Below are 27,737 nucleotides of genomic sequence, written 5' to 3' on the forward strand. Positions count from 1 at the left end.
GGGGCAGCCCGCAAATCCCACTCTCCGAGGCTGGGGACCCGGAACTTCTCCCCGGGGGGGCGGGGGGGCTCGGGATGGAGGCGCAGGGCCCGGTCTTCCGCGGAGCAGACCAGACTGTCGTTCATGCACTCGCACGCCCGCCGCCCGCAGCTCCGAGCCCTCCCGCCGCGGGTGACCCCCGCCCGCCCGCCCCGTCTGCGCTCCGCCTCGGCTCCTTCCCCGGCCCCACTCCCACCGCGGAGCGGAAGTGACGCGCGGCTCAGCGGAAGTCCCTCCAGCCGCGGTGTTGTGCTGTGGGGAAGAGGGACGGGTTTGTAAACCCCGGAGCGAGGTCCTGCCTACCCGAGGCCGCTGCGGTGCGGAGACCCCGGGTGAAGCGCCGTCACCATGTCTGACCAGGTACCGGGCTGGGAGCCGTCTGATGGCGGCGGCGGGGGCCTCGCTCGGCAGGTCCGCTCGCCGCCGGGCTTGGGGCTGGGGGATGGCAGCGCGGGGGAGGGGAGCGCAGACGGGGGGGAGGCGGCGGCCGGTGGGGACTCGGCGGGCTGGGGAGGCGAGTGCACTGGGGCCCGGGGCGGCGGGGCCTCCCGGGGCCTCCGGGAGCCGGCTGCCCCCTCCGCGCTCGCTCATCACCCTGTGTCCCGGCGCCCGTGGTCGCGGCCTCCTCGAGAGAGTCGTCCCCCGTGCAGAGCCCAGAGCCCAGCTCCCACCTCCCTGGGAGGGGGAGTCCTTGGGGAACCCGCCTGCCTCCCTCGTGAGAGGACTGATTGCTGGAGCAGGGCCCTGGGCCCCAGTTATGTAACGGGAGAGAACCTGCCCCGGAGGCTCGGGGGCCCGGAAAAGCGGGCGGACTCCACTTTTGGGTCCTGGATCTGTGGACAGTCCCGGAGCGGAGACGTGGGGGCGGGGGGAGGGAGGGAGGGAGACGCTGTCGGGTGTCGCTGGGAACCTGGGAAGCTCCGCTTTCCGTTCGGGTTGCAGCTGGGGACGGGCCGCCGCTGCTCGGTCCTGAGCCCTTTTCCCTGTGGGGGTGCAGAGCTGTCGCCTCTTTTCTGGTGCCTTTCCATTTCTTACTCGGGATTGGCTCAGCAGCTCTCCCGTGGAAAGGGAGCACTCGGGGTAATCCAGAAACAAAAGTAGAACAAATCTGCTCGCGCCACGGAAAGCGTTCCCTCTGGGCATTAACTGAGGAAGACTAATACTTTTTAGGGAGAGAGAGGAAAGCTTCGTGCCTTTGGAGCAGCCGCAGAACATTGGCAGAAAGCTGCCTATTATGGCAAAGGGCTCCATTTCGATGTTAGTATCAAGAATTTTCTTGGAATTTGCACTCCCATCAGGAGAGTCCGATTGTCTGTGCTAAATTTTTCTTAATCCCTTTCTAGTTAACCGCGCTTTCGGCTATTTTTTTTTTTTTTAAAGCAATAAGGTGTTTTTGTCTGGCCTTTTGTTTGCTAAGACGACTTTGACTTTTTAAAGTCATTTTGGACCTTTCACTTGTTTAGTAATTATCTAGAAAACTGTTTTTTTTTCATTCAACTCCATAATGCACTTGAACTTTTAAATTTAGCACACTTACTCCATTAAGCTTTTAACTCAGTTCAGTTTTGTACGTCTTGGGCATACCAAGGGGGGCTTTTGTGGGTTTGTACTGCTGTGGGAAATGTACGTTTACATTTTTAAAGCTTAACTATAATCTAGATTAGTTTTGGGTGGATCTTATTACTAACAGTCTAGATTAATTCCCAAGTTGGTATGGGTATGGCATTATAACTATCTCCCTAGATAGTTGTTTACTTGGTTGCTAGGAAGGAGAGAACAGGTGTAAATGTTTAGTTTCATCAGCCTTTTATTTTGATGCTCAGAAATGGCTAAGAAACATGTTGAGATTTACTAGTCGGGTGAAAGAACAATGTACAGAAAGAACTATAAAGTAAATTGTAGAATTTATTGCTCTAGTTTTAATTCTGCTCACTTAAGAAAGACTTGAAGGAGGAAATAAAGGACTTGGGACATTAACAGCTGGCTTTAGCCCAGAGGGTCTTTTTAAAAATTTTTAAACATATTTTTATTGATTTCAGAGAGATGGAAAGATCAATGATGAGAGAGAATCACTGATCGGCCGCCTCCCGCACGCCCACATCCACTGGGGATGGAGCCCACAACCAGGGCATGTGCCCTTGCCTGGAATGGAACCTGGGACCCTTCAGTCCGCAGGCCGATGCTCTATCCACTGAGCCAAATCAGCTAGGGCAGCCCAGAGGCTCTTGAGATTCTTTTCCAGGGTTTCTCAAGCCCAGAACTTTTCATGGTAATACTAGGACGTTATTTGTCTTTTTCACTCTGATTCTTTCATGAGTGTTGAGTGGAGTTTTCTAAAGACTGACATGACTGATATCACAACAGATTAAAATGTGGAAGCAGATGTGAAAATCCAGCTCCTTTCTATTAAGCCAGGCATTAAAGAGATTTGAAAAATGTTGAACAGTGCCACTCTTCTCACTCGTTTTGTTTTGGAAACTATTTCTTAAAATTGATTTTAGAGAGAGAAGGGGGAGGAGAGAGAGAGAGAGAGAGGCATTGATTTGTTGTTCCACTTAAACATTCATTGGTTGCTTCTTATATGTGCCCTGACCAGGGATGGAACCCAGAACCTTCGTGTATTGGGACGATGCTCTAACCAACTGAGCTATGTGGCCAGGGCCTTGAAAACTGTTTCAATAAAAAGTTTTGCTAATATATGATGGGCTTATTGTTATTTTAAAATGAATTAATATTTAAAGCATTTGTTAGTTTCAATGCCTAGAACTGGAAACCATAATAGGTATAATTAACCTGACAAAAGTTTTATGGGGCTCTAAATAATTTTTAAGAGCATAAAAATCCTGAGACCAAAGAGTTTGAGAACGTTTTTCTAGTCTGATAGACCAGTATCATTCTATATAATAAAGAGCTAATATGCAAATGCCCACGCTTTGGAACTGCTCAGACACTCAACACTGGGGAGAGAGGAATGGGGACCAGCCAGGCACAAATGAGCTCGCGAGAGAGGAATGGGGACCAGCCAGGCTGCGCCCGGGAGAGGGACAAGCCACCTGCTCTGTGGTCCTGGGCACCAGCGGCTGTGCCTGTGCCTGCGACCCCGGTGAGGGACAAGCCGCCTGCCCTCACTGTGGTCCTGGGCGCCAGCGGCTGCGCCTGTGCCTGTGGCCCGGGAGAAGGACAAGCTTCCCGTCCCATGGTCTCCTGCCGCTGCAGCCGACTCAGGCAAAGCTGGCCCGGGTCCTGGGTGCCTGCGACCGGCCAGAGGAGGGAATCCTAGGTCCTGGGTGCAGGGTGAGGCAGAGGCATATAGGGGCGATCAGGCCAGCAGGGGAGCAATTATGTGCAATCAGGCCAATAAGGGAGCAATTAGGGGCGATCAGGCAGGCAGGCAGAGGTGGTTAGGGGCGATCAGGCAGGCAGGCAGGCAGGCAGGCAGGTGAGCGGTTAGGAGCCAGTGGTCCCGGATTGCGAGAGGCAGTCGGACATGCCCCAAGGGGTCCTGGATTGGAGAGGGTGCAGGCCTGGCTGATGGACCCCCCTTCCTCCCCCCGCCCCCATGCATGAATTTTGTGCATTGGGCCTCTAGTTGTTAATAATTGGGACCCAGAACAGTTTCAGGTTGGGTGCTGTACAGTTTCATGTTCAGGGAGGATGCTAAGGATTTAAGGAGGTAGGAAGCTGAACTTGTATCCTTAAGGGCTTACAAGAGGAAGTAAGAATCCCAGGTTACTACTGGGCAATATCAGTAGCATGAGACTGAACCATTGTCCCCAAAAGACAATCTTTCTTTAAAGGAAGTTTTATTATAACGATGTATTTTTTCAGGCACCTCTCAGGAGGTTATTGTCTAGGGCTAAGATACTGAAATTGAATAATAATTTCAGGTTAAATTAGGTAGACATTAAATTCACACAGGACTTAAATTTCTGGGTTCTCCATTAATTAATGAAATATGAATGTTTTTGTAATTTGAGTAAAACACTTGATTATAATTTTTAACAATTCCAGCATTATCCAGTGGGTTTTTGGATCATTATCAAATAATCCTCTAAAACAGGTTTTAAACCCAAGGTTCATGGACTCCAAAGGCTGAAAATCAAGGGAAATTGTATGGAATGTTTTGTGAGTATTCGTGCATGTGTGTATTTTTAGTGAGAAAGATCCCATAGTTTTCATCAGGAATACATGATCCCTCAAAAAGTTTAAGAACTAGCCTGTGACAAATAGCAGAGATCTGATTGGGTGCTCTCCTTTAGCTAATCACCTTGCAGCAATACTAATAAGCACCTATATAGAACCAGAGCTTATTATCAAACCAGTAAGGGTAATTTGTGCAAGTATTTTCCTTCCCTGTATTCAAGTTTATGGTGTTTCTTTTCTATACCAAAACCATCAGTGGCAGCGTGTACTTCAGCTCTTCAGTTCAGGTCTGGTAATTAGTAATAATTTGATGACTGATTTGCTTCAAATCTCTTATAACAAGGTTCACTCTTCCCACCCCCACCTTAGGTTGATTGGATTATTTCCTTTTATTGTTAGTCAAGGATTTGGAAGCATTATGTAATTCTGTTTACCTGTTGGTACCTAACAAACTACCTCAAAACTTAGTGGCTTAAAACAACAGCCTTGTATTTTACTCATAAATCTGCAATTTGGGCAGGACTCTGAGTTGGACTCATCACTGCTCTGTGGTGTGTGGGGCCTCTGTTGGGATTACAGTACTCAAGTGGTTGGGTGCTGGCATAGCTGGGCTCTTCATGGATTCTCAAGGTCTGAGTGGTCTCAGCTTGTGTTTTTTTAAAATATATATATTTTATTGATTTTTACAGAGAGGAAGGGAGAGGGATAGAGAGTTAGAAACATCGATGAGCGAGAAACATTGATCAGCTGCCTCCTGCACACCCCCTATTGGGGATTGAGCCCGCAACCAAGGTACATGCCCTTGACCGAAATCGAACTGGGAACCCTTCTTCAGTCCGCAGGCCGACGCTCTATCCACTGAGCCAAATGGGTTAGGGCTCAGCATGTGTTCTTTTCAGCATGAGACCACAGGATATTCAGACTTACACCATCTCAGGGCCCATAGAGAGAGGGAGTATTCCCGGAGAACCCTGGGTGGAAACCTCAGGCCTCCTAGGACCTGTCCTTGGAAGTCATTTCTGCCTTCTGTTGGTCAGGCAAAGCACTAAGGCCAAATTCAAGGGAAAGACATTTATATATTGATTTACTTACTGATGGAATTATTTTTAATTGGGATGTAATTGACATATTAGTTTCAGTTGTACAATATGACGATTCGATGTGTGTATATTGTGAAATGATCACGATAAGTTCAGTTAGCATTCATCACCACACAGTTACAAATTTTTTTCTTGTGATAACTTTTAAGATCTGCTTTCTTAGCAACTTTTAAATAAACATACAATTCAGTATTATTAATTGTAGTCACCAAGGGAAAGACAGATTTTGTTTCTCAATGGGAAGAATAACAAAAGAATTTGTAGTCATCTGTAATCCACCACATTAATTGTATTTTTTAAAAAATATATTTTTATTTATTTCAGAGAGGAAGGGCGCGGGAGAGAGAGATAGAAACACCAATGATGGGAGAGAATCATTGATTGCTGCCTGCAACCCAGACATGTGCTCCAACTGGGAATCGAACTGTGACCTCCTGGTTCATAGGTCAACGGTTGACCTATGAACCACACTCTCCAGACCCATGCAGTGTTCTTTATATTTCCCTGTTGATGTTTATTGATTTTACTGTAAGTTCAAGATAGGAAATATGATGAACTGGGTAGGTATTAGAATTCATAATTATGTATACTATTATTTATGAAATAGAGTAAGTATGCTGAACTGTAGCTATGACTTGAGAGAAATGGTAGTCTGACAGATACATGAAGTGTTGCTAGTGGATATTGCAAGTATATAGGTTATAACAAAATATTACAAAGAAAATCTGATCTAAAAAATATTTTATTGTATTTTGAAAGCAGAATATGATTGTTATGGTTAGAGTACTCATAAAGGTAGGTTGAATAGTTCCAATTTCAAAGCTATAAAGCAGCCATAAACTACCCATAGCAGTTAGCTTTTATATGTAGTGTTAACAACTATTAAGTACCTTTCTCCATTAGATTATTCACTTTTGAAGGCCAGGAATCAGCCTTTATTCATCATTTATTTCTGAAGTGTCCAGGACAGTGACTGCATACTTAGTAAAAGTTCTTGAAGTGGTCAGATTCATTCATTTAACAAGTCTATATTGAATGCCAATATGTTCAAGGCACCATTCTAGACCCTAGAATTGGAAGGTTGCCTCAAAAACATGAAGCAGCAGGTATGTTCCTCCTCCACTTTCAATTCCCAGGATGTTTTGTTATTAAGGGTTGGTTGTTATGGAGTGGTTTTCATTTTCTGATGTTTTTGCTTCATGATCTTTAATTCTATTAACAATAGTTACCTGGTAACTTTATCTCCAAGATCAAATCATTTGCTTCTTCCAGAACATTGGGCTTATTATGGATAATTTTCTCTTAAGACTGGTGTAGTACAGTATCTCATTTTGGAATTTACAGAGATTGTGATTTTTTTTTGGGGGGGGGGGTAATTAATTCTCTAATATTCTACTTCTTTAAAAAAGTCACGTGGGCCCTGGCCGGATAGCTCAATTGGTTGGAGCGTCATTCCCATACACCAAGGTTGTGGGTTTGATCCCTGGTTAGGGCACATACAAGAATCAACCATTGAAAGCATAAATAAGTGGAACAGAAATTGGTGTTTCTCTTCCTCCCTCTTTTCTTTCCTCTCTTTATTAAAAAAAAAAACACAAACACAAACAAAAACAAAAACCAGTGTCCTAACTACATACTGGTACACAGATTAGTTTTGCCTGTTTTAATACATTATAACATTATGTAAGGGGAATCATACAGTATGTACTTCTGTGTCTGGCTTCTTTTGCTCAGGATTGTTTGGAGATTTCTATGTTGTTAAATCTCATTGTTATATTGCATTATATTGTGTGACTGTACTACCATTTACTTATTCTGCTTTTGATGCACATTTGAGGTAGTTTTCTAGGACCTGTATATTTTTTTAAAGTTTTTCTTAATCCTCACAGGAGGACATTTTTATTGATATTGTTGTTGTTGTTGTTAGAGAGAGAAAGGGGAAGGGGCAGAGAAAGAGAGAGGGAGAGAGAAACATGGATGTGAGAAAAATATTGATCTGTTGCCTCCCACATACACCTCCATTGGGGCTGGGGATTGAACCTGCTACCTAGGTATGTGCCTTGACTGGGAATCGAACCTTACGGTGTACAAGACTAAGCTCCTACCAACTGGGCCACTCCGGCCAGGGCTTTAGAACCTATTTTTAACATAAGCCAAATGATATCTATTTACAGCACCTTCTATGTCAGTTCAAACTGCTTTTGAACTGAATAACAGAAAGTCTGATGTATTAGGTTAAACAAATATGCAGCTTATTTTTCTCATGGAACATAAAGTCTAGACATAAGTAGTTCAGGACTGGTAAGGCAGTTCCACAATGCCTTCATACTCCTTTCTTCTTTATCCTTAACAGATGTTCATTCTCATGCTTGTCTTCTTGCAGTCACAAAAAAGGTTATTTTGTTTCTTTGTTCCAGGCAGGAGAAAGGGATGGAGAAAGGGAAGGAGCAAAAGGAAAAAATATGTCATCTTTTATCTTCCTAGGGGCCCAGTGCACGAATTCATGCACCTTGAAAGGAACAGTGGGCTGTGAGGCTGTGGTTGGCACAGGGGTGGGTCTCGGCCCATCCTTAGCCGCACCCGCCTCGGCCCCCGGTCCCCAGTCTGCCTCCAGCCCCGCTCCCACCACCGCCGCTCCCACGCGCTGACAGTGCCAACCCCGCTCGCACCTGCTGATGGCAGTCGCCCCTCAGGAGCAGGGGGAGGTGGAGAAGCCCTTAGGGGTGATAAGGGCCTGCGCTGGCTCCGGCAGGACTGTAGCACGTGGGAGCAAAGAATTTTCAGTAACCACCAGAGGCTCGCCCCAATGATAGCGACTGGCGCCCCGCCTTGGTCTGGCGCCCCTGCTCACCTGCTTCACCATCCCACCACGGCCCATGCCCGCCATGTTCCATGCGTGCCCCCTGGTGGTTGGCGCACATCATAGCGACCAGTTGTTTGGTCTATTTGCATATTAACCTTTTATTATATAGGATTGGCCAGCTTTGCATCACATGGCCATACGAGCAGCTGAGAAATATGTTTGTTTTTTGTTAATCTTCACCCGAGGATATTTTTCCATAGATTTTTTTAGAAAGAGTGGAAGGGAGGGAGGGGGAGAGAGACAGAGAGAGAAACATCTATGTGAGAGAGGCACATTGATTGGTTGCTTCCCACAGGTGACCTGATCAGGGCCAGGGATCGAGCCTGTAACTGAAGTACGTGCTCGTACTTGACTGGAATCAAACCTGCCACCCTTCAGTTCGACATTGTCCACTAAACCAAACTGTCTAGGGTGAGAAGTATGTTTTTTAGCTGGCCAGATTTAGGCTTTCCTTTGTAAGGAAGGAGAAAATGGATATCGGATAGGTAATTAACAAAGTCTGCCATACCTCTAAATCTGTTTGCTAGTACTTTTGGATACACTAAAACAAATTTGTTCCAGATTTTGCATAGATCCATAGTCTAGGCTCCAAGAGGAGGTTTTATAAAACCAGTTCAGCTATAATTTTTAGTTCCTGAGAAGTTGGCTGTGCATATCTAGCATTTAACCACAGTTCTAGGATTGCATGTAAATTTCCAGAAGATCCAGTATCTTGACAACTTTACTAAACATTGAGGCTATGGAGCTAAATCTGGTCAGTTTCATTCTAAATCTCTAGTACTGTCTCATCAAGTGTGAATATATGCAGCATAAAAATGAAAGTATATATGTATTTTTGTGTTTTTAGAATTGTGGTATATCCACTGAAGTATGAGAGAAATAAGTGACTTTTTCTTTTAACATAACCAGCATACTATTATCACACCTTGAAAAATGAACACATCTGTCCTGGCTGGTTTGGCTCAATTGGTTGAGCGTCATCCATTCAATGAAAGGTCGCTGGCTCGATTCCTGGTCAGGCCACATACCAAGGTTGCGGGTTAGATCCTAGATTGTGGTGTGTACTGGAGGCAACTGATTGATGTCTGTCTGTCTGTCTGTCTCTCTCTCCCCCTTCCTCTCTAGATTCAATGAAAACATATTTTTACAAAAGACTTAAAAAAACAAACAGATCTGTTAATGCCATCAAATAAGAGTAAATGTATTCTATGTTTTTGGGTTTTCCCCAAAACCACCCCTGTTTCAGAAGAATGAACAATCCTTGTACAATTGGAAGGGTCAGTGACAGATTGATGGTAGTTAAATTTGATGCCCTCTCTCTTCAGTTGATTGAATTGTCAACATACTGATTGCCAGAGTGCTTCTAAGCAGAGTTCTTGTTGACTTTGAAATTGCACAATAAAATCCTTCTCATGAATTTTGAACATTTGTAAATGAGGATTGCTGTGTCTTCCATCCTCTCCAGACTAGTTTTCTTTTCAGATCCTTAGTTGTCTTCTATTTCCAAGCTGTTCCATCTATGTATTTTTAAAAATTAAATATATTTTTTATTGATTTTAAAGAGGAAGGGAGAGAGATAGAGATAGAAACATTAATGATGAGCGAGAATCAATAATTGGCTGCCTCCTGCACCACCCATACTGGGGATTGAGCCTGCAAGCTGGGTACATGCCCGGACTGGGAATCGAACCATGACCTGATTCATAGGTTGATGCTTAACCACTGAGCCACACCAGTCAGGCTCCATCTATGTCTTGTAAAGAAGAGTTGATAGTGTGTAGTGTCTGATAAATTCCTTCATCATTCCAGTTACCATGATTCATTCTGTGGATGGCACATATCTGAAAATGTGGAGGTTTCCAGTTCCTCTCTCTGGTCTTGCATATACATTTACTTTTCTTTCCATTACCAGTTTCTTCTGCTCTGGGGCTGTGTATTTTTTACAGCCAAACCAACCAGAGCTCCCTGGGATTCCCTTTTCTCTGGTGAGCTGGTGTCCCAGACAGCGCTGAATGCTTTCACTGTTTTGTAACTGGTGTGTCATACCATTCTGTACCGGCTGCCTTTTTACAGGGGAGAGGGGAAAGGCATCATACAAAAGATATTGAGATTTCTGGAGACAGACTTGGCGTTTTTGTTCAAGGTCACCTCATTTTCCAGACTAGTCCGTCAAAGGAAAAAAAGCCCGTGAAAAGTTGGAATACAGCATTGGGAAGCATGGGGCACAGGCACATTGTTACAGGGCTTCAGCGTTGGGAAGAGATCACCAAAGTGGAGTGACGAGGAAAATTGGCAGCATACTTTTGGAAATTTCAGATCCTAGCATTTACATATTCTTACAAAATTGAAGTGAATTATCTCTTACCCAGTGGTGAATCTAAAAAAACGGAAAGGGTTTTTGTTTGGACTGACTAGTGTGTACAATAGAAGTATGAAGCATTGTAAGATTGGTACAGAAAATAGTGCTGTCAGCTTAGTTCAACAACATTAAAGAATTGTCTAGTGTTTGCCTGACACTATCCTATATAATAAAAGCCTAATATGCAAATCGACCGAACGGCTGACTGAATGGCAGAATGACTGGTCGCTATGATGTGCACTGACCACCAGGGGTCAGACACTCAATGCAGGAGCTGCCCCCAGCCTGCAGGCCCCAGGCCAGTCAAGGCAGGTGCCAACAGGGCCCCCCCCCCCCCCCCCCCGATTGCCCCGCCGGTTGCCCCACAGATTGGCCCTGATCACCGGCCAGGTCTAGGGACCCTACCTGTGCAGGAATTTTGTGCACCGGGTCTCTAGTAGAGATTATAAAGATGAAAAAAACTTGGATTCTCTCCTTGTAGACTTGTAGGGAAGATAGGACATTCAAAATGGTCACAGAAAAAATTAACTTATTTAACAAGCACATTGAGTATCTTCAAAGTTCTAGGCACTGTGCTTGACTAGAAATATGAAGAAGAGTAAGGCATACCAAAAGGAACTCAATCTGCTGGGAGATACAGATATTTAAACGTGGTTATAAAGGATAAAAGTAAGTAGTGTGGGAACGTTTAGGCAAGTGAGCAGGGATATAATTTTGAAGAAGTGATGCCTGAGTGGTCTTGAAAGGGGAATAGCATAGGAAAGAGCATTCCAAGCAGAGGGAATTAGTATGTACAGAGATAGTGGAGATAAGGTAGAGTGTGCCATGTTCAAGAAATTGTAGATAGTTCGGTATGGCTAGAGCAAAGGATAGTATTAGCAAGAGAGAGAGGAGAATAAGGCTGGATTGCTAGACAGACCAGCACAGGAGGGACCAATGTGTGTCAGCTAAGAAGTTAGAATTTAACCCTGAGATTTCTGGGCAGATTGGATTACATTTTAGAGTGATGGCTTTGTTGGTAGTTTGGAGAATTAATTGAAGGAAGCAAGATCGTTACGCCTGGTATGCTATTGCAGTAATGTTAATGGGCAACAATGAGTGCCTGAACTAAGGCAATGGCTTGGAGAGAATGGGATAGACTTGAGAGCCACTGAGACAGAATTGTCAGAATGATGAATGATTAAGTGTGAGATTTAAGAGAGAACCTCCCAAGTTTCTGTTGTGGGCAGTTGAATGTATGGTAGTAATTTATTGTAATTGGGAATCCAGAAGGAGTTGTAGGATTTTCCTTTGATTTTGGTTTTCAGGAGCAGGAGTTAAAAGTAACAACAGTGACATAACCGTGGGACATCCAAAGTGGAGCTAGTCACGCACTTTTATAAATGAGTGAAACTCAGAAAATTGTCAGGTGGAGAGAATGATACCAGTTATTAGTACAGGCATATGTTAGGGATATTGCCAGTTTTTCCCCAGACTGCTGAAGTAAAATAACTTGTAATGTTTTTGCGGTGAAAGGTTTTACCTTCAATTTATGAAAAACACAGTATCTGGAAAGTGCCATAGAACGAGGTATGCCTGTGTCTTAGAGGTAGTTGGAATCATGGGTCACCCAGGGAGACAAAAAAAAAAAAAAAAAAAAAGGCAGGGAATTGAAGACATGGAATCCACAGGAACCACCAGCATTTAAGGAAATGGCCAAGAAGAGGAGAGAATGGAATCTTGGAAGCCAAAGGTGGAGGATTTTCAAGGAAGAAAGTCATCAAGGAAGATGTGTTTGTTATGTTAGAGAGTTAAAGATGAGATTTGAAATTATCCATTGTATTTAGCAATAAGGAGTTGAACTAGTAACATTGGTGAGAGCAATGTCAAGTGGAATGGTGAGGGATAAGCCAGATTACAGTGGGCTGAGAGAGAAAGTGGAGATAGCAAGTGCTGAATACTCTATTTAAAATTCTTTTTAACATTTATCTTCGCTGTTGAAAGTGTTACAGATGTCCCTCCTTTACCTCCATTGAGCCCCTCCATCCAGTTCCCATATCCTCTGCAGGACTTCCCCACACTGTGTCTGTCCATGAGCTCTACATATATGCCTATAGGTTCATTGGTTAATCTCTCCCCCCAGCCCCCAGCCCCTTCCTTTGAAATAAGTCAGTCTGGATCTTCATGGTCTCTCGATCTTTTTTGTTAATCAGTTTATTTTATTCCTTAGATTCTACATATAAGTGAGATAATGTGATACTTGTCTTTCTCTGACTGACTTATTTCACTTAGCGTAATACTCCAGCCCCTTCATGCTGTCTCACAAGGTAAGAGAACCTTCTCTTTTACAGCTGCATAGCATTCCATTGTGTAAATGTACCTCAGTGTTTAATCCATTCATCTACTGATGGGCACTAGGGCTATTTCCAGATCTTAGCTATTGTAAATAACACTGCTATGAACATAGGGGTGCATATATTCTTTCTGATCGGTGTTTCTGGCTTCTTAGGATATATTCCTAGAAGTGGGCCTAATAGTTCCATTTTTAATTTTTTTATGTTTTTATTGATTTCAGAGAGGAAGGGAGAGGGAGATAGAGAAACATCAATAATGAAAGAGAATCATTGATTAGCTCCCTCCTGCACACCCCCCACTGGGCATCGAGCCCGCAACCTGGGCATGTGCCCTTGACTGGAATCGAACCTGGGACCGCTCAGTCCATAGGCTGACACTCTGTCTATTCAGCCAAACCAGCCAGGGCTGTTTTTTGTTTTTGTTTTTTGTTTTTTTTTTGAGGAAACCCCACACTCTTTTCCACAGTGGCTGCACCAGTCTACATTCCAGCAGCAGTGCACTAGGGTTCCTTTTTCTCCACATCCTCACCAGCACTTGTTCATTGATTTATTAATGGTAGCCATTGTCGTTTTAGTTCGCATCTCTCTGAGAACGAGGGACGTTGAACATTTTTTTCATGTCTCTTGGCCATCTGTATGTCCTCTTTGGAGAAGTGTCTATTCAGGTCCTCTGCCCATCTTTTAATTGGATTGTTTGTCTTACCTTGTTGAGTACTCTCGTACGAAGTTTGGTGAAAAAGACGAGGACAACAAGTAGAGAAGCCGATTGAGGAGGGAGTATTTTCAATTGAGAATAAATGGTATAAAAGATATGAATAGGTTGCAAATAAGAGCATTAAAGGAAAATATTAACCCCATTTGGAAGGTGGAGGCGTGCTTTGGTTCCTTGAAGAGTTTTTTAAACACTGGACTTCAGATGATGAGTGGTGCATTTCCCTGAGAGGCTGAGGGAAGATATATATATTCCTGGTAAAGGAAACAGACCTCAAAGGGCGGAAGGTGGAGAAATGCTGAAGGGCGTTTTCGGGGAACAGTAAATAGTCCAATGTAACCGAATCCTTGGGTTTGTAAAGAAAGGGGTAAGGGAGAAAAGTGAGAGTTGAGCTTGGCAGTGGAGGAACTCAGTGCGGTGCTGTGGGGTTTAATTCTATGCCTTAAAAGTACTGGAAGCTGCTAAACCTTTTTGATCGGGGTAGTTACACAGTAAGAGCAGCTGTGATGTAGAAAGAGTTCTGAAGCCTGTGGACGATGGCGGGGAAAGAACTCTTGTCCTGAGCAGCCTCTGTAGCCACCCTATCTAGGAAATACTGGAGCAAAATGCTCCCTATTGTGCTGGCTTACTGCTGCCGGGGCTGGGGGCGGATTCTTTGTGCGAACTTAAACAAAGCTTCTTTGCTAAGGCTCCTCCCAGGAGTGAAGAGAACTCGGCTTTGTTGCTCTTCACTGCATGGAGTAATCTGTCCTTGCCCTCTGTAGATACATAAAGGAAAAAGCAGCTGTTTTCTATGAATACAAATTCATAGAAATGTGGTGGTGAGACTATATTTAAGACAGTCTTCTAGTTTTCAGGTGAAATACTGTCTCACTAAAGGTTAATTTTGCCTGCTGCCATAATATGCAGTAGTCAGCAAATGTTGAAAGTTCTGCAGAATGCAAAGCAGGCAAGGAAGGATTCACACCAATAAAGTCAATTCTGTTACCTAAGCATTTCCCTAGACACTAACCTGTATCTTCATGTTAAAAGCTACTTCTAGTTTCATAGGTTCTGTTAAATTTTGAATGTTAAAGAAAACTTACTAGTTTTAAGTTATTACCAGCATGAGATACACAAGTGATGGCCTTGTGATTTTACTTGTAAAATACAGTATCATTCGTTATATTCTTATCAAGTGTGGATTAGCAGTTTGAAATTGTTATGAATAATGGAGTATATATTTCAATAAGCGGATGATTTGGTGGCCTAGTGAAAATTTCCATGCTACTGTAGGATATAAGAGACCGGTTTCTCATTTATTTTTTATTTTTTTATTTTAAAATACATTTTATTGATTTTTTTACAGAGAGGAAGGGAGAGGGATAGAGAGCTAGAAACATTGATGAGAGAGAAACATCGACCAGCTGCCTCCTGCACACCCCCCACCGGGGATGTGCCCGCAACCCATGTACATGCCCTTGACCGGAATCAAACCTGGGACCTTTCAGTCCGCAGACTGACGCTCTATCCACTGAGCCAAACCGGTCTCGGCAAGAGACCGGTTTCTTGATTTCTAATAAACTGGTGTTTGGGCCAGTAATTGACTTAGGGTATTTTTGCTTAATTGACTGGCCAAGAAAATATGCGTTCTTTGTATTCTCAAGTGCATATTTTGTACCCTGAGCTAAAGTAATAGGTACTCTTAAGTGAGTAATGAAAATAGCATGTAGGAACTTTTATCTTTAAAAGTACTTTTCTTTCAGGAGGCAAAACCTTCAACTGAGGACTTGGGGGATAAGAAGGAAGGAGAATACATTAAGCTCAAAGTCATTGGACAGGTGAGTTTCGTTATTTTTCTTTGACGACTCCTTGAATATGTGAATAATTCGTGACACACAGGAATAATTCTGACTGGCAAGACAACAAGACCTTGGTTCTTGTCATCTTTTTTAAAAACAATATATTGATTTCAGAGAGGGAGAGAGAGAGAGAGAGAGAGAGAGAGAGAGAGAGGCGCAGAGGCAGGCATCAATGATGAGAGAGAATCATTGATTGGCTGCCTCTTGCACGCTCTCTCTCCTGGGGATCGAGCCTGCAACCCAGGCGTATGCCCTGATTGGGATTGAACCATGACCTTATGGTTCATAGGTTGATTCTCAACCACTGAGACATGCGGGCCAGGCTTCTTTAAAAAAAAAAAATAAAATAAAAAATAAAAAAAAAATATATATATATATGTATGTGTGTGTGTGTATATATATATAGATTTCAGAGATGAAGGGAGAGGGAACTGTGACCTCCTGTTTCGTAGATAAATGCTCAACCACTGAGTCACATAGGCCAGGTGGTAAAGATGTTTTGTTTATTTTACGTTTCTCAGATTATCAGTGAGTTGTAATTTTTGGTTTACTATGTTTATATTCTGCTAGAGGCCCAGTGCACGAAATTCGTGCATGGCAGGACGGGGGAGGGTCCCCTCAGCCCAGCCTGCACCCTCTCTAATCTGGGACCCCTCGGGGGATGTCCGACTGCCAGTAGTCAGACATCCCTCTCACAATCCTGGACCGCTGGTTCCTAACCACTCACCTGCCTGCCAGCCTGATCGCCCCCTAACTGCCCCCCCCCCCCGGCCTGGTTGCCCCCTACCCCCTATTGCCCCCCCGCTGGCCTGGTCGCCCCACGCAGCCTGTTCGGTTGTTCGGTTGTGATGGTCGCTTAGGCTTTTATATAGATAGATTGATTACATGTTCATATTCTCATTTACTGTGATTTCTTATTTTGAAAAATTTTTAAGATATAATTCACATATCATAAAATTCATTTTAGAGTGTATAGTTCAGTGACTTCAGTTGTCGGGGGAGGTATTTGTTGTTTTGAGTTGCTTTGGGGAGGGTTTTATAATAATTCAGCTTCTTTTATTTTACATATGTAGGATGGACATGCAATTATGAAGGAATGTATTCTTTGATGCTTTTACTTACACTGCTAACTTAAAAACTCAAGACAGATTGTCTTTATGTTTGTTTTATTAAGTTTATTTTGAAATGGGTATAGAGTAATGATTAGAGTGTTTTAATAACACCTGTTATGAATACTAAAAAAATACTTTAGTGGGAAAATACAAGTAACAAGGTTTGCTTCTATTTATGTAATTAAATTATTTGTTTCAAGTAAAGCAAATAATTTACACAAAGAAGCATAATTTTTCTCTTGTATCTCCTTAGGATAGCAGTGAGATTCACTTCAAAGTGAAAATGACAACACATCTCAAGAAACTCAAAGAATCATACTGTCAAAGACAGGTTTGTATGTTACTGTAGTAAATACAATGCTTTATATGTCATTCATTTATCTTTATGGTTTACCAGTGTATGTAATAAAGGCAGGTACATTTTGGTGATCACTATGAAATTTCCTTGTTTGTAACCATGAGTGTTTAGCCATATGTTAAATTTACTAATAATTATCTTTTTGTTTTGTTTTGTTTTTGTTATCCTCACCTGAGGATATTTTTTCCATTGATTTTTAGAGAGAGTGGAAGGGAGGGAGAGGGACAGAAAGAGAAACATCGATGTGAGAGAGACACATCTATCAGTTGCCTCTCGCACATACCCTGGCTGGGGCTGGGGATTGAGTCTGCAGGGAGGTATGTGCCCTTGACCTAAGATCCTTCCATCTTTGGGCTGCTCTAACCTGGCTAGGGCAATATTATATTTTTATTTTTAAATATATTTTATTGATTTTTTTACAGAGAGGAAGGGAGAGATATAGAGAGTTAGAAACATCAATGAGAGAGAATCATCGATCAGCTGCCTCCTGCACACCTCCTGCTGGGGATGTGCCCGCAACCAAGGTACATGCCCTTGACCGGAATCGAACCTGGGACCTTTCAGTCCACAGGCTGACGCTCTATCCACTGAGCCAAACCAGTTAGGGCAATATTATATTTTTAAGTATTAATTTATACATAGTACTACCGATAACTGCTAATTGCATTCTGTGCTTTCAGTATTAAGGGATTTTCTCTTTTAAATAATCATATAGAAGTCTATTTAATTTAGTAATACCAAATTCTCACAGATTCTGGCCTTTATGAGTTAGATTAATAACAAATTCCTTTAACATTTATAGATTCAAATTCGGGCTCCATCACTGTTTGACTATGGGACCAAGAACAAGTTATGTGCCTTGTTTTCCCCTTAGAAAAATGGGAATATTACAGTGCCTACCCCATGAAGATGAAATAAGATGACCTACATAAAGCTCTTACCATGATGCCTAAAAACGTTCAGTAAATGTTACCCATTATCATTATTAACAAAATACATTTAAAAAAATAAATGTACTTGGAATTAATATATAGATGCACCTTAAAATGGGGTTGTGTCCCAATAAACTCATCATTAGTTGAAAATATCGTAAGTCAAAAATGCATTTAATACACCTAATCTATTTAAAGTCATAGCTTATTATAGTCTATCTTAAACATGCTTTAGAACACAATATTCAGAAATGCTGGCAACACAGTACACTTAACCCTCATTGCATTGCTAACTGGGAGCTATAGCTTGCTGCTGCTGCTCACCATCGTGAGAGAGTATTGTACTGTCTATCACTAGCCTGGGAAAAGATCAAAATTCAAATTTTGAAGTACAGTTGACCCTTGAACAACACAGGGATTATTTCAGGGATTATTGTATGTTATCTGTATTATTAATGTATTCTTTTTTTTTTTTTAAACATTTAATCACCTTTATGTATTTATTTTTTGTTTGTTTTTGTTAATCCTCACCCGAGGATATTTTTCTGTTGATTTTTAGAGAGAATGGAAGAGAGAGGGAAGGACAGAGAGAAACTTCGATGTGAGAGAAACACATCGATTGGTTGCCTCCTGCAGGAGCCCTGACCAGGGCCCAGGCCAGGAAGGAGCCTGCAACCAAAGTACATGCCCTTGACTGGAATTGAACCTGGGACTCCTTGGTCTGAAGGCTGATGCTCTATCTACTGAGCCAAACTCATAAGGAAATATATTTATAATACTGTACACATTTATTGAAAAAGATTCATGTGTAATTGGACTCGAGAAGCTCAAACCCATTTGTTCAAGGTTGAACTGTACAGCTAATACTGCACCCTTATCATCACTATTGGACCATTGTAAAGTCAAAAAATTGTAAGCTGGGGACCATCTGTATAGAGGAGACACCAAGATATGGTTTAATAATTGAATTGTGTTACATGATATTATTAACTCAGGTATTGTAGGTTTTCTGGAGGGTTTCTTTTTACAGTTTAAATTAATAACTTATGTAAAAATCACTTTTGCTAGAAGAAAAAGAGATCACTTAGGTGTTAGGATAAATAAAACAGTAAACATTTCTGTCTCTTCTATTTTTAATGTTAATTGTTAAACCCATTAAAGTCTTATTAATTGGGGTGTAACAAGTTCACCAGCCAATCAGGAGTTAGTATGCAAATTAACCCAAACAAAGATGGTGGGTTAATTTGCATACACAGGTGCTGAGCAGTCGGGGTCGGGTGGGATGCTTGCATCGTCGCCTTAGCGACGATGCAGGTGTTCTGCACTGCCCCAGCTGCTCCGGGCCTCTGGGCAATGTGGGAAGGCGGAAAGGCGGCTCTGGGCCAGAGCGAAAAGGCGGCTCCTGCAGGAGCGAAGGTGGTGCCGCAGCCAGGGGAATCTTCGTGCATCGGGCCTCTAGTTAAAATATAACAACAACTTAGAATCATTTTCAAAAATTTTAAAATATATTTTATTGATTTTCTACAGAGAGGAAGGGAGAGGGATAGAGAGTTAGAAACATCGATGAGAGAGAAACATTGATCAGCTGCCTCCTGCACACCTCCTACTGGGGATGTGCCCACAACCAAGGTACATGCTCTTGACCGGAATCGAACCTGGGACCCTTCAGTCCGCAGGCCAACGCTCTATCCACTGAGCCAAACCGGTCAGGGCTCAACTTTTTTTTTTTAATGCTTTTTTATTAATTTCAGAGAGGAAGAGAGAGAGGGAAAGAGAGAGAAACATCAATGATGAGAGAGAATCATTGATTGGCTGCCTCCTGCATGCCCCACACTGGAGATCGAGCCCACAACCTGGGTATGTGCTCTGACCAGAAATCAAACTGTGACCTCCTGGTTCATAGGTTGATGCCCAACCACTGAGCCATGCTGTTCTAGTTCCATTTCGCATTTATTCATTGTTTTTTGTAGAAACTTCTTAAGAAATATATATTTTTATTGATTTCAGAGAGGAAGGAAGAGGGATAGAAACATCAATGATGAGAGAGAATCATTGATCAGCTGTCTCCTGCAGGCCCCCTACTGGGGACTGAGCCCACAACCCAGGCATGTGCCCTTGACTTGAATCCAACCTGGGACCCTTCAGTCCTCAGGCTGACACTCTGTCCACTGAGCCAAACTGACTAGGGCATATAGAAACTTTTTTGACCCCAACACAATATAATGCTTCTTTTTCAAAAAGATCCTATAATTAAATTAAAATCAAAGCATGTTCCGCCTTTGTCAGTTATATTTATTTTTTTAAATATATCCCTGGAAAGAATTTGAAATGAAGTGTGTGTGGTCTTATATACTTATGTGTAGTACATATTGAAAGATAGTTTTAATTTTTTGATGTTTTTGGGATGGTGTTTAAGCAGTCAATGAAAATCTTAATACATTAGATATTGAGCAAGACTTTCATAATACTTTTGGACTAAATAAATAATTCTTGATTTGTATTTATTAATTCTCTTTAAATTAGCATTTCCCTCCTTACAGCTATTTTGTTGAACAAATGATTAGAAAAGTATATTTTAACATTTTTTGTGATATTTATAATCCTCTGTATGCTATCACAGGTTTATTGTAGCTTATCTGGATAGCTCCTGTGCTTTAGCAGATTTCTATGATTTAATCTTTTAAAACCAGTTTTGCTTGTGTAGCTGGAAGCTAGTGAGGGTGCTCATCCAATTTCTGATTTTATCTTTTACTAGAGGCCCGGTGCACGAAATTCGTGTGTGTGTGTGTGTGTGTGTGTGTGTGTGTCTCAGCTTGGTCTGTGCCCTCTCGCAATCTGGGACCCCTTAGGTAAAATCCCTAGGCCTGGCCGGTGATCAGGACCTCTCAGGGTTTTCCTTCCCCTGGCTGCCGGCAGCTGGCCCTGCCCCCGCCACTGCTTACTGCTTGCCATCTGTGCAGCACTGCTCCCCTCTTCCCGCCTCCCCCCCCACCCCGGCCACTGGTCGCCTCCCTCTGTGGGCAACAGGCGTGGGGTGCGATCGCTTGACTGGCCTGGGCCTCCCTCTGCAGAGCGATCGATCGCAGAGGCCCCCCCCCCCCCCCCCATAGATTGCCCCACAGAGAGTAGCCTGGGCCTCCCTCTGTGGGGTGATTGTGGGGCGATGGCGGGCCCCCCAACCAATTGCATCGCACCTGCCTTGGCTGGCCTGGCGCCAGTGCATGTCATAGTGTGGCCATCCTGAAGGTCGTCCAGATGGTTGTTCAGCTGTTTGGTTGTTCGGTTGATTACGCTTTTATTATTATAGATTATTATTATAAGTAGTGGCCCGGTGCACAAAATTCGTGCATGGGGGGGAGGGGTTGTCCCTCAGCCCAGCCTGTACCCTCTTTAATCTGGGACCCCTCGAGGGATTTCAGGCGACCGGGCTGATCAAGGGAAGGCACCAGCCCCATTACCCCGCTGCTGCAGACACTGCCAGCCACTGCAGCCACCAAGGTGTTTTCATCAACACGGACTCTAGTCCCTTCACTGTGAAAAAATGACAACTTTCTTTAGGTATTTTCAAGATGTATCTTTCATAGGATATGACATTTCTTTTTTTTTTTTTTTTATCCTCACCTGAGGATATGTTTCCCATTGATTTTTAGAGAGTGTGGAAGAGAGAGGGAGAGACAGAGAGAAACATCAATGTGAGAGGGACACTTTGATTGGTTGCCTCCTGCATGAGCCCTGACCATGGGCGCCAGGCTGGGGGGGCATGCAGGGACCCCTGGGCCGCACGCAGTGGTGGCTGCCGGGGTCTCCACACACCCCAGAGGCCAGCAGCCAGCCCCCCATTGTGGGCGCCTGGCTGGGGGCGTGGGCCCAAACCGCCACTTGGTGCTGGAGCATTCCCAAGCGGCTGGGGGCACTATGTGACGCGGGGATGTTCCTGCCCCGCCCCCAGCCACTTGGCGCCTGCACCCGTAGGCTCGAAGTGGCCACGGGGCATTCTGGGACCCCTGCTGCTCAGGGCCTGAGCGCGGGCCTACAAGCTAGGAGCGGCCTGGGTCCGGAGGATGTTTCCGGGACCCAGGCTGCTCAGCGCCTGCATATGCAAATTAACCACCATCTTTGTTTGGGTTAATTTGCATATTCACTCTGATTGGCTGTGGGCGTAGCAAAGGTACGGTCAATTTGCATGTTTCTCTTTTATTAGTGTAGATATAGATAGAGGTTAGCTTACAGATTTCAGAGGAAACTGTAAAATAGTTGTCAAGAGCAGAGGCTTAGAATAGATTTAGCCTTGCCCTGGCCGGTTTGGCTCAGTGGATAGAGCGTCAGCCTGCGGACTGAGGGGTCCCAGGTTCGATTCCAGTCAAGGGCATGTACCTTGGTTGCTGTCACATCCCCAGTGGGGGTGTGCAGGAGGCAGCTGATCAATGTTTCTCTCTCATTGATGTTTCTAACTCTCTATCCCTCTCCCTTCCTCTCTGTAAAAAATCAAAAAAAAAAAAACATAAAAAAAAAAAAGAATAGATTTAGCCTTAAATTTTTGGCCAGCTGTTGTACCCTATCTATACCTTTGATTCCCTAGCTGTATAATGAAGATAAGGTGATGAACATATATGATTATGTGTGTAAAATACGTGGAACAGGGAGGGCCTAGCAAATAAAAAAAAATTATAATTATGATGATAGGATTAGCTGTCTAGTTTTATGTTTTGTGTATTCTTTTGAAGCTTTTATGTTTGCTTTTTGTGCATCAAAGTTCTTATCTCCTCTAAGATTTGTATATATAATACATATATATGTGTGTGTGTGTATATATATATATATATATATGGTTTCTTTTTTTATTTTTAGGGAGTTCCAATGAATTCACTCAGGTTTCTCTTTGAAGGTCAGAGAATTGCTGATAATCACACTCCAAAAGAAGTGAGTAAAATATCTTCTTTGAGTTAAGAAAAATTTTAAATTCTGCATTGAATGATTTGATTCACTGGTATTAAACTGTCCACTTCTTTTTTTAAAATTTTTATTTATTTATTATTTATTTTTTTAAAAATTTCTTTATTGATTAAGGTATCACATATTTGTCCTCATCCCCCCATTCCCATCCCACACCCCTTCCCACACATGCCCCCACTCCCCTCCACTTCTTTTTTGTTGTTGTTATTAAACTGCCCACTTCTTGAATATTCCCTGATTTAAGTGGTATATCATTTGTCAGAGAGAAAAAGAATATTTTGAATGTCTTTTTGAAGATGGACAGATGTTCCTCAAATTTGGCAGATTTCTGGTACACTTTCATAGTGATGGTGACCTTTATGGTTTGGTTTTGACTTAAAAAAAAAAGTTTTATTACTGAATTTTAGAGAGAGACAAAGTGGGAGAGGGAGAGAAAGAAACATCAGTGTGAGAGAAAAACATCGATTGGCTGCCTCTTGCAACAACCCCTACTGGGGATCCAGTCTGCAACCCAGGCATGTACCCCGACTGGGAATGGAACTGGCAACCATTTGGTGCACGTGCCTGGCCAGGGTTCGATTTTGACTTTTGACCATTTTGAGAACTTGACACAGAAGCTTAGTATATATATTAATGTATTTGGCTATGTCACCTTGATTTATGTTTTTAAGTGCTTCCTTGTCTTTGTTTTATCATATAACCTATTTTGTTCTGTTTATATATTCCTTCAATTTGGGTTTGTCTGACATTTCCTCATTATTAGATTCAGTTTTGTATTTTTGGTACGGTGGCACAGAGTGAAGCTGTGTACTTGTGAGTACATCACACCAGGAAGTACATGATGACCATTTGTCTTGTTGTGGGTAATACTAACTTTGGTAACTTAAGGTGTTAACTGCTAGTTATATTCATTGTAAAGTTACCATTTTTCTTTTTAACTTGTAATTTGTAGGGAAATGCTTTAAAACTGAATGTTCTTCTTGGGTTATTGGCCAGTGAGGGTCCCTTCAGGTTGGTGTCTGTGTTCTTTTAAACATGTCTCCATCTTTTTAAAAGTTTTTTTAAAATATATTTTTATTGAATTCAGAGAGGAAGGGAAAGGGAGAGAGAGATAGAAATATCAATGATGAGAGAGAATCATTGATCAGCTGCCTCCTGCACACCTCCTACAGGGGATTGAGCCCGCAACACAAGTATGTGCCCTTGCCCAGAATCGAACACGGGACCTTTCAGTCCACAGGCTGACGCTCTATCCACTGAGCCAGACCTGCTAGGGCTTTGTAAAAGTTTTTATTTGGAAGTGATTTTCAACTTGCAGAAAAGTTGCAATAGTAGTACATAAAAATTTTACATTCTCCCACCTAGATTCACCTGTTTTAATATTGTTCCACTTTTGCTTATTATTACTTCTCTCCCCTCTTCATCCCGCCCTCCCATGTATAAGTGTATATATATCCCTTGAACCACTTGGGAGTAGGTTGCATGTGCTATGGCCATTTACCACTTAATATTTTATTTATTTATTTGTTTATATTTTACTACTTAATATTTTAGTGTGTATTTCTTAAGAACAAGTATATTTTATGTAACCATAGTACTGTTAATCAAATTCAGGACACTTAACATTATTAGAATACTTTAAGCTACAACCTAATTTTATCATTTGTCCCAATTATGTCTTTTATAATAAACTAGAGGCCTGGTGCATGAAAATTCATGCACTGGAGGGGGGGTCCCTCAGCCCAGCCTGCCCCCTCTCACAGTCTGGGAGCCCTCAAGGGCGGGAGGCGACCCGGCGATCAGGGTAAGGTGACACCCCATCACACCTCTGGTGCTGCCACTGCCGGCAGCGCAAGCCTCAGCCGGCCCTGGTTACCTGAGCCTTGGGCGGCCATTGGCGGCTGGGCAGCCGCCACCTGAGGCTTGCCTGTGCCTTGGGCCTCCCCTGGGCGGCTGCGGGGCTGAGGGGACTGGGGGACTCTGGAGGCAGGTGTGTGGAGCAGTTTGGTCCGCCTGGAGGCGGGCCCAGCCTTGCCGTGTGCCTGCTGCCCCGGCGGGGCTGAGGGGACTGGGCACCACCATCTTGTGACTATGGGTGCCGCCATCTTTGAGGGTGCGACAGTCAATTAGCATATTCCATCCTTATTGGCTGTGGGCACTTCCATCTTTGCGATGGCATGAGGAACAATTAGCATATTCCCTCTTTATTAGATAGGATTTTCTCCTGTCACAGGATCCAGTTCCGTGTCAACATATTTTACTCAAGTGCCTTTTTTAATCATCTTTAATTTGGAACATTTCCTCAGCTATTCTTTGTCTTCCATTACATATATAATTTTAAGGAATACAAATCAGTTGTTTTCCAGAAAGTCCTGGATTTGTGTTATGTATTTTTGGATGGGATACTACATAATTGGTGATGTGTCTTTCTAAGGGTGTAGTATCTGGAGCACATGAAGCCCTTTATGGGTGGTGGTAATTTTGTAAAAAAAAAAAAAAAGTTTTTATTGATTTTACAGAGAGGGGAAGGGAGAGTGATAGAAACATTGATGAGAGAGAAACTTCAATTGGCTGTTTCCTGCACACCCCCTACTGGGGGTCGAGCTGCAACCTGGGCATGACTGTAGGTCGATACTCAACTACTAAGCCACACTGGCCCAGCAAACTACTATTATTTTTTAATCCTCACCAGAGGAGATGCTTAGAGAGAGGAAGGGAGAGAGAGAGAGAAACATCAATGTGAGAGAGAAACATTGATTGAACCTGCAATCCTGGTATTTGTCCAGCAACTTTTTGGGGTATAGGATGATGCTCAACTAACTGAGCCACTCCGGCAGGCTTATTTAAACTATTAAATACACATTCCGTTATATTTTAAACTCTTCTAAGGTTCTGTTCAATAAACACTTAAGTTTTATATGGTGAATAAGCTGGGAAGTGAAATTGATTAAGCAAAATAATAAATGACTTCACTGACACATCTCTATGTGTCCTTATATTAAAGGAATCAGGACTCATAGTCGAACAGTGTAACTATGGATTGCCTCTGTATCCTTTTGTTCTTTAAAACTGTGGCCACATAATTGCAGCCAATTAAAAAAACAGTGCTTTTATATTCTAAAATATTTTCCTTTTCTCTTACAGCTGGGAATGGAGGAAGAAGATGTGATTGAAGTTTATCAGGAACAAACAGGGGGTCATTCAACAGTTTAGATATTCTTTTTATTTTCTTTTCTTTTCCCTCAATCCTTTTTTATTTTTAAAAATAGTTCTTTTGTAATGTGGTGTTAAAATGGAATTGAAAACTGACGCCCCCATCTCTTTAAAACATCTGGTAATTTGAATTCTAGTGCCCATTATTCATTATTGTTTGTTTTCATTGTGCTGATTTTTGGTGATCAAATGTCAGCCTCCTTCATATTGCCCTCTCCTTTTGAAATATTACGTGTGTGCACAGGGAAGCCACCTTTTTCAGGACTGTGCATTTTCAGGCTTGTGATATAAATAAGGTCGACCAATGCAAGTGTTCATAATGACTTCTAATTGGCCCTGAAGTTCTAGATGTGATTGCTTCACTCCTGGACTATGACTTTCAGTGGGAGGTGGGAGTTTTTCAGTGAACTGAACTGTGCAATAATGACCTTTCATCAGCTTAAAGTTACTTTTAAAATCTGAAGGTCTGGACCAAAAGAAGAGGAATATCAGGTTGGAGTCAAGATGACAGATAAGATGAGAGTAAAGACTAATGCCAAAGATGGCTTAACTGAAGAGAAAGCATTTCAATAGTAAAGAAAAATCTTGTCAGAAGATCCCAGAACAGTTTTAATTTTCATTAGCAGTTAATAAGGTTATTCATGCAGAAGTGTGTGCAGCAGAACACTGCTCTTTTTGATTTTATTTGTACTTTTTGGCCTGGGATTTGGGTTTTAAATGGACATTGTCTGTACCAGCTTCATTCAAATAAACAAAATGTTTGTAAAAATCTTAACTAATGTTCCATTTTATTTTTATTGTATAGAAAGAAAAAAATGGCTGAAACAAGATTTTCTTGCATAATACTGGAAATTATTATTTGTATATGGAACAAATAAATTTTTTCTTCAGTACTGTACAGTGATGATCGTGACTTTGAAGCACTGAAAGTTACTGAAGTGCCTTCTGAATTAAGGATTTAATTAAGACCACAATACCTTCTTAAATGCTCAGTGTTCTGTGTGTGTTTTTAAAACTTGATATTTCTGTATGGTGCATATATATGACACTTACCTAGTCATGTTGAATAAATGGGCACGTCAAAAATTCTTAATTGATTTATATTGATAATTTCAGTTTTTCATCTAACAAAATGTTCTCTGCTTACTTAAGGTTTGGTATATTTTGTTTATTTTTTTCTCATTTCTTTATATCTTATATATTTCAACTTAAAATACCAAATTAGTTTCTATTAGAGGGCCTAACCTTTTAAGTTTTATTTATTTTTATTGATTTTTTAGAGAGAGGGGAGACATCGATTTGCTGCCTCCTGCTCGCCCCCAACCCAGGCATGTGCCCTGACTAGGAATCGAACCATGACCTCTTGGTTCCTGGGTCGATACTCAACCACTGAGCCACACCAGCTGGCTAACCTCTTAACTGTTTAATCAATCACAGAATTTAGTATATCTTTGAAAACACATAATTCAGTTTCATGTTATCCCAAGTAGAATGCCATCTGAACATTTGAGAAAAGCAAATAAAACCTAACTCTAATGCATTTTATAAAATTTATAAATTGTTATAAATTCCTTAATCAGGTCACTTGTTGAAAAATAATTGGCTTGCCTTATAAACCTATATCTGGCCCCACCTGAAAAATTATTTGTATTATACATGGATAGCCTAGGTAAATTAGAGCTTTTAGATCGTCACCTGGCATTTATTACATTACTGTATATTCATCAGTGATTAGAAATTAGGCCCATTTGTAGAAAATATTCATTGAGTTGCATGTTT

General features: G+C 42.3%; 2 protein-coding genes across 4 annotated transcripts in view; one reads left to right on the plus strand and one right to left on the minus strand.

Annotated features, from left to right (window-relative positions):
• Positions 1 to 236: 236 nt before the first annotated feature.
• On the plus strand, positions 237 to 27,051 carry SUMO1 (small ubiquitin like modifier 1). Of its 3 annotated transcripts, XR_008557415.1 has the most exons (7): positions 237 to 399; positions 15,295 to 15,369; positions 16,756 to 16,833; positions 22,641 to 22,712; positions 24,422 to 24,549; positions 25,890 to 26,079; positions 26,764 to 27,051. XR_008557415.1 is itself a non-coding variant. In XM_054722957.1 (5 exons), exons 1-5 carry the CDS (start codon positions 388 to 390, stop codon positions 24,453 to 24,455), a joined length of 252 nt encoding a protein of 83 aa, XP_054578932.1. In that variant the 5' UTR covers positions 245 to 387; the 3' UTR covers positions 24,456 to 24,524. The 3 variants fall into 3 exon arrangements, 2 of the variants coding, with proteins under 2 accessions (XP_054578932.1, XP_054578931.1); XM_054722957.1 differs by lacking the exons at positions 25,890 to 26,079; positions 26,764 to 27,051 and having other exon boundaries at positions 245 to 399; positions 24,441 to 24,524; XM_054722956.1 differs by lacking the exons at positions 24,422 to 24,549; positions 26,764 to 27,051 and having other exon boundaries at positions 247 to 399.
• KIAA2012 (KIAA2012 ortholog) overlaps positions 18,944 to 27,737 on the minus strand; it is a 106,811-nt gene continuing 98,017 nt past the window's right edge. Inside the window, 1 exon segment of the mRNA XM_054722855.1 lies at positions 18,944 to 19,247. The gene's annotated coding sequence lies outside the window, so the exon portion shown is untranslated.

Source organism: Eptesicus fuscus, chromosome 11 (assembly GCF_027574615.1).
Source record: "Eptesicus fuscus isolate TK198812 chromosome 11, DD_ASM_mEF_20220401, whole genome shotgun sequence".
Taxonomy (NCBI): Eukaryota; Metazoa; Chordata; class Mammalia; order Chiroptera; family Vespertilionidae; genus Eptesicus; species Eptesicus fuscus.

Coding starts and splice junctions, on each gene's coding strand:
- SUMO1 (XM_054722956.1), top strand. Junction 15,370..16,755: donor AGCTCAAAGTCATTGGACAG/GTGAGTTTCGTT, acceptor GTATCTCCTTAG/GATAGCAGTGAGATTCACTT. Junction 16,834..22,640: donor AATCATACTGTCAAAGACAG/GTTTGTATGTTA, acceptor TTTTATTTTTAG/GGAGTTCCAATGAATTCACT.